General features: G+C 37.3%; 1 protein-coding gene across 1 annotated transcript; it reads right to left on the reverse strand.

Moving 5' to 3' along the window:
* Nucleotides 1-3,322: 3,322 nt before the first annotated feature.
* On the reverse strand, nt 3,323-6,602 carry LOC140749818 (gremlin-2). Its single transcript, XM_073083010.1, has 2 exons — nt 6,490-6,602; nt 3,323-6,376 (listed from the first exon to the last, which is right to left on the reverse strand). Exons 1-2 carry the CDS (start codon nt 6,514-6,516, stop codon nt 5,720-5,722), a joined length of 684 nt encoding a protein of 227 aa, XP_072939111.1. The 5' UTR covers nt 6,517-6,602; the 3' UTR covers nt 3,323-5,719.
* Between the last annotated feature and the right edge of the window lie 955 nt (nt 6,603-7,557).

Here is a 7,557-nt window from a genome sequence, read left to right on the forward strand (position 1 = left end):
TTGTAAGTGCAATATGTGTATGATACTTGAGAAACGATAAATTTTAATTAGTGTTAATTACTTCGCAACGATGTGCATTTGATGGAACGTAGGCTTGAAGGTGGTAGAACCCACTGTGGTTCGACTCCGGCAGCACCACCGCCACACCCGTTTCTGCCAATAACAACAGTTAAGCGCTGCTGTGTTCTGGTTTGAAGGGGGTGGTAAGGGAGACATACTTTCCGAGGCGTTCCAGCTTAGACCTCAGGGGTAGCAGTACACTTGTGGCCGACCTCAGATAGAAGTATAATCTTATCTGGGGTTGATTACAGATGTCCATGGACGGCAGCAGCCACTTACCATCAGGTGGACTGCATATTATAATGTTTAACAATATTAAACGTTGCGTGTGAAATTAGTAATAATATTGGTAGTTATAATGCTTAACCTGATGTCAAATGTGTAGACTGTAGGTATATGGATATCAACGCAGTGTATTTGTAAGTGCAATATGTGTATGATACTTGACAAGTGATAAATAAAAATTAGTGTTAATTACTTCGCAACAATATGCCATAGCATGTGTTGGAACGTAGGCTTGAAGGTGGTAGAACCCACTGTGGTTCGACTCCGGCAGGGTGTGGTGTGGAGTGTGAAGTGTGTGAGTGATACTGGTGGTAGAATCGGCTGCACGCATTCGAATGGGTAGGTACCACCGTCACACGTATTCCGCAGATGATCTGTGATGATATAAAACGTGTGATAGCCAGACTTACTAGCAGAAGAGGCTGTCATCTGAATCCTCAAGGAGTGGCGACATTTGTATCCAGCCATTAAAGTCAGGACAGTAGGACTTCACCTTACAGTTGGCTACAGGACTGAGAATCTATGGACAGAGACCACTTATCAGATGGACTGCATGATGCACGGCAATTTCGCTCACTTGCTGGATCCAAATGCTGCAACCATGTCCTTTAGCAAAAGGGAGATTGCAAATTCGCCACTTCGATAAATATTACATTAGTTATAAGCTCATGTATGTGCGCGTGGTTGCATGTGTCAATGTAAGAACGATGCATGTATTTGTATGTGTGGGTGTGAAAGTGTGTGTGAATGTTTTCACGGTTATATAGTACAAATACATTTCCAACCAACCAACCCGCTACCTCATACGATACCAGGTCTTCATGCATGAAGTTGATGAATGACATGTGTGTATGTGATAACATTAATCCATAACATTATTACACCTGTTAGTTTTTGCGGGATATGAAAGATCTTTGGAAATCCTTTTAGCAGTTAATGTGAGGGTATCCATTTTGAAGCATTAAAATATAGTCTTTAGGAGTAGCGACATCAAACCAATTTCAGACCATCTGAGAATAAATACATATGTCTAGGAGCGGCAGTGATAGCCTAGTGGTTAAGAAATCTGCATTTTGATCGAGGGGTCCGAGGTTCAAATCCCAGGCACACACTTCTGATTTTTCAAAGTTATTTGCGTAGAAAGTAATTATTACTTGCTTTAACGGTGAAGGAAAACATCTTGAGGAAATCTGCATACTTGAGAAATCTTAACAAATATACTTGGCCACTTGACCCGTGCCCAGCAGTGGAACAGTGATGGGTTGACGATGATGATGATGATGGGCGGCAGTGGCTAACATCTGAAGTGCTTGTTCGCTGTTACCCCTATTAGATTTAAAGATAAACTTTCCTGAAAGTCAGTTGAAAAGAACTAGTAAAAGTACAAATGGTACCGAATGAACTGCTTTAAAGAACACTACACGTATTCCCTGTACTAAAATTTCCGCAGTACAGATCATACTAAATCATAAGCATGTGTGACAGCGAGATTGTACGATGAACGATAAATAAGTGTGTTTGTGTGTGTGATAGGAATAAAACTGAATGGCAATATATGTACTAAAATTAGTTCTGCTTTTTATATGCGCACTATCTATGATATTTACTTGCACAGCTTGCATCTGGCTTTCAAAATGTAGGGTCAAATTTGATTTCAGGATCTAAGAATTTAAAGAACTTAGAACCTAGAGTTTAGAACTAAAAGCTGTAACTCTGGATGGTAACCAGTATAAAAATGTAACATAAAGTCCCTGTCCCAGGGTTGCTGGAAGAAATTGCATTGTGGAATAAGCAATCCTTTGTACCTTGTTTCTATGTCTTCTGTATTGTATGATTTCTTGTGTACAAAAACTTATTAAATAAATAAAGTCATTTGACTTTAAATTACAATATTAAACTTTCAATAAACATCAAGGCATACAACAAGAGATGTATTTTATTATAGATAGTTTTTTAAGATGGCGACTTGTGCTGTATCTATTTGGCTAATAAACTAAATGTCTCTACATCGGATGTTTTATTTATTATATCTGTACCCAACCTATCCTAACCTAAATATAAGTATAAGAAAAAATACCCGACTGCTTAAAAGTAGAGGCTATGCCAGTCATTACTTACGACCAAGCCTATAATACTTTATGGGATAAAGTCTGTCAAGCTGTTATGGCTGTAGAGCATATCAAATACATAAAATGGTTGAGAAACATTACACACTGCAGTCGGGTTGCTATGATGTAAAGATAAAAGTAGAGATGGGCCTCTGTCTTGTATTTATAAGTACTGTAACACCTGTAGCATTACCATGAGTTGGCATAGAAACGCCACTATAGAAATGGTAAATAGAAAACTATTGTCATTTTGCTAGTGAATAACATAACTACTATCGTTACGGTATTTCTTGACAACGTCTGTCAAATTAATGACTCATGGGACCGAATTTGTATGGCAATAGATCATAATGACATTCGCTAGCGATTTGATTTCGATAGGTTTTTTACGTATCGAGTTACGTCACTACGGATTTTAGTTCTACGAGTAACCACCACGGCGCTGTACAATTTTTCATACATTTATTTTACGCAGTCGCTAGCGAGTAATACTTTTGTAAACTCATGGTAGTCCTACTGTTTCTTAGACATAACAACAGTGTCAAGTGCTGTTATGTTCTGCCAAAGTAAAGTAAAAAGCTAAAGGTGTCTTAACACATAAAGTAGAACAGAAAATAGTAGTAGTTATAGTAGCACTCGAATAGTATTTGGAGTTGCTTACAGATGCTCATGGGTGACAGTGGCCACGATATGATGGAAGTTCAGTAATAAAAGATACAAACAACAAGAAACAAAATCAATACAAAGAATTTTTGAGCAGTGGACAATTCAATATTCTATGGAACGTTATTCTATGATAAGATGTCATAGAAGTTTCAGTAATGAAAGATACACACACCGAGAAACAAAAGAAATACAAAGTACTTTTTACAAAACATTTAATGTTGATGAAATTTCATGAATATGTAATGGAAATAAGTATAACATTGTAAATTGTTTGTTTTCTAAAATAAAACAACAAGAACAAATATAACAATTTTCCAAGTCTCGTTTGTTATGGAATATATGGCGCATTTTAGCTACAGACATAGAACGTGTCAGGCACGGGCCGTACAAAACAAAATAATTTCTCTGTATACAATAAATAGAAATGTATTTATATGTTTCGTAACGCCACCGCGCAGAAACAAGCTGTGTCTGATGAAATATAGTATAGAAAAATATAGTTTTGTCTGACACGTTGAATGCCTGTAATAAATGTACCGTATTACGAGTATAAATAATACATACATATGATACTTTGATGTTTCACATACTTAAATATTCTAATACAGAACTATGAATGTTAATTGTGAAAACATGGTTACGTGAAATGTCTTACAGAACAATATAACATGCTTTTCATATCATAGTAAGATGAAATGAAAATAGTAGTCAACTAGTACGAATTTCTGATTGTCACTCTGTTGACCATTTAGTCAGTAAGGTGGACCCAGCCTTCGTATCCTGAACGGCGGCCCGTATCCAGATTGGGACATGAAGCATTCCAGCGTCGTCTTCGGGGAATCAACGGGTCTACGCGTCGCGTAGGTATCTAATCTATTATCATACATAGTTAAAATAATATACAATTTTATATTTACAACATAAAAAGTGAGAACCAAAGAAAAAGAGAACAAAGGAACCGGAAAATTATGTCATTTAATATTTTAAGTAATGGTTATATAAGATTTTAGAAAAATGAAAATCTTGATTTAATTACGCAAACTTCTTGAATTGCCTGTAAATTAATTTGAACTGAATTTCAAACTGAATTGGCAAGAAACTAAAAATCATTAATTCAACAACAGATTCTAGTACGATTTTGGTATTTTCAGTAAGTACTACTTTTGCTTGGTACAGACAAGCTTACAATCGATCTAAGTTAAAATTTGCTTGAATTACCAAAAAGAAATAAAAATGATAAAATTATAATTATAGAGTCATAACTTTAGATTTGCAATATTAAGGTATTTTTAATCATTACAAGAAGGTACATTATATTTTTAATTAAGAAAATAAAAGAGTGAACATAAAAACAAAATCGTTTATTTAACAAAACTTGCGAGATGATTTGTTAAATAAATAATTTTGATATTTCAAATATGATTTTTCTTACGAATTTGATCTTTGACGGATAGGCAAGCGAACTTTACTTTTTACCTATTTTAGAAACATTGGTGAAAATTTTAAAAACATATTTTTTTTTCAAATTCAATTTTTAATTTTTTAATGACATTTTCAAAAAAATGGAAAATTTTAACGACCTTGTTTATATTGATTCTAATTGGTTATCATGAATCTACATACACACATACACCATAAGAATTCAAACATGAAGAAAAATCTATATTAACAAAAATTATTCCTGCCAGACAACGAACGTAATCCAATAGCATTTCTGTAGAGACCTACGATTACTGGATCGTCAATATAATAAGTTGCCAAGACTTTTTTTTACTTCTGAATGCAGTTATGTTAAATATTAGAATGAAGTTGAGAGCCATTGAGAGATCACTTAATATCAATCTACTAATTTCAATTTGAAATTTGTTATTTCAATATGAATTACAATGTGAACCTCCTATTTATATTAATTATCTTACATTAAAACCTAATCCTACATTTAATTACGATTTATAAGCGTATTCGGTTTAGCTACAGTATTAGCATGGTCGTTAAAAATTAAATAATTACAAAAATAAATAAAAACAATAATTTTCGCTGTACAATTCAACGTACTACAACAGTAACATCACTATTACTAATATCACACTAATTCTGTAGCAACATATAAGACATACACGTTTTATAATAATTACGGGGCAATCACTAGATTTTCCGTTTACTTACGCAACATGGTTATAAATTTTTCCACAACCACGCTTACCGAATAAAAGTATTAATTGAATGCAAGGTCATCCCACAATCACTGCTACTGACACCAGCTAATCGATATCACTACAGACAATTAAAGCTTTGCAACGACCGCGATATTCGAGTTTTCACAGCATCTAATATATGCATCACATGACGTCATCTCTATTGACGTATGAGAGCACGCGAACTGTTTTACTGGTCGTTCAGTACACTAAAACACTAACTCTGTACCAAGCACAGGTACAACACAAATACGTCCGTCGGTGCATGCTTTTCGTTTTTGCTATTCACTTTCGCTCGTCGAAACTGCTCTCGTGTCGCACTCCTGTGACTCGCCTCGTCGTCTTCTAGACGCCACTAGACGGACAAACCGCCCCTGCTGCAGAGGGTCTGTCGTCGAACCAACATCAGTTGACTCCCACCGGTAAACACTTGCACTGTTTGATCTTCTGCAGTCGCTTGCGTCTCGTCGGCGGGTTTTGGCCGGGACAGCGTAGCGTCACAGTGATCCAGGTAAACTTCTTAGGCTTACAAAACGAGCACGACCTGAAAGCTGGGGGCGGGCGCTCGTCGTTGCCTTCCCGCCGTCTCGGCCCCCTCGGAATATAAAACGAATTGCACTGACCGTAACAAAACTTATTAATCACAGTAGTCGGTAAACAGCCCGGTTCGCGAATTTTCTGAACCAGGAGCTCCGTCTTACACCAGTCTTCCTTGAGATATTCCTTTTTGGTAACCACGAGTGCATTTTTTGAAGACTTAAGAATGTTACGGTAATCTATTCCCGAGGGTAATTCTGTAACGTCTTCCTGCTCCGGTACCGACACCACCATGGTCTCGGAGCTTCCTTCCCCAAGCTCATTTCGTTGCACGTACGACGAACCCGACGCTTCCTCGGTTCGTCTGCGAGCCGCCAATATTTTTTCGACTTGCTCTGTGTCAATGATGTCTAAAATCGAATCGGACGGCGTGAACGGTCTTTTATTGACGCCGGCGCTAACACCGCAGGCTGCCAAGAGTGCAGCGGCGAAGAGCCACACGCACGATTTCGATAAATTCTCCATCTGCAACAAAATATTGAAAATTAAATAAACGGTGCTCGAATAAATTTGCGTGCGGCCCGAGGCGATTTTATGTCGTAGGTTTGAATCGAGAGGAAGTCGTAGGCTTAACTCACGTTGTATCGCGAGATGAGGGCCACCATGTCGTAGGCAGTGCGTCGGTGTTAGTGGTCCGCGAGCGACGCGCAGTGCGTGTGCGCAGGACCGGCCGGCGAAGCGGTAATGAGCGCTCAATGGACCGCTCCGGCGCTGCTCAATGAACGAGATGACTCACAGTCTCACACACCGCGCCTTCGTCATAGAACCGTTACTATCAGCGCTTTTTTGCCAGAGCAGACACCTCGCACACGTGTTTCAGCTTACACTGTTGACAATGCCGCCTAAGACGTTTATTGTCAGTTTTGACAAATACAATGATAGTGATAAGACGACCATCTGTTTACAAGCAATTGTGCTGAGATTTGTTCAAGATAAGAACTTCATAGAATTTGTTAAAACATTAGAGCAGATACCTCAGAATTGGCTTTTTCTTACTATTTACTGGGTCATGACGATTGAATTATAAAACTAATTTAAAACTAAACGTTACCTTATAAACCATAAATAACCAATAATGAAACATAAAAGCTTTTGAATTAAGATTTATATGCAACGAACATTAATAAATAGCCGTAAGACTAAAATGTATTTAGAAAATCCGTCTAAATCCACACATTTATACCCCAAAATAAAATTAGCAGTCAAACGTACAGGAAACATACAAACAAAATGCTGTACAACATCTGTCATCGCCTCACAGAGGCTGTCAGTGTGTAGGTAGAGTACGTGAACATAACAATGCACTAGTGTTTGCGTGTGGTGAGGCGGAGAGATTTTCTCACCTATCGCCGGCGCCGAGAGGCAGGCGCCGGCGCAGATGGCGTAGTGTCGCGGACGCTGCGCAGCTTCCCACAATGCCATAGAAACATGCGGTAGAGATGTACCGATTGTTCAATACCGTATTTAATTAAGTATAATTACGTTGAGTTATTAGTCGTAATTATTTCCGTAATATTTTGTAAACATTATATTATGCTTACGTTAATGGATCGAAATAAAGAGGATACTGTTTTTGAAATAAAATTAAATCTCATCAAATAAAATAATAATTTATAAAACCTAACGACCTATTTTTTCGAAACAAA

This window comes from Epargyreus clarus, unplaced genomic scaffold, assembly GCF_041222505.1.
Source record: "Epargyreus clarus isolate Ecla_fem2 unplaced genomic scaffold, WU_Ecla_fem_2.2 ptg000018l, whole genome shotgun sequence".
Classification (NCBI taxonomy): Eukaryota; Metazoa; Arthropoda; class Insecta; order Lepidoptera; family Hesperiidae; genus Epargyreus; species Epargyreus clarus.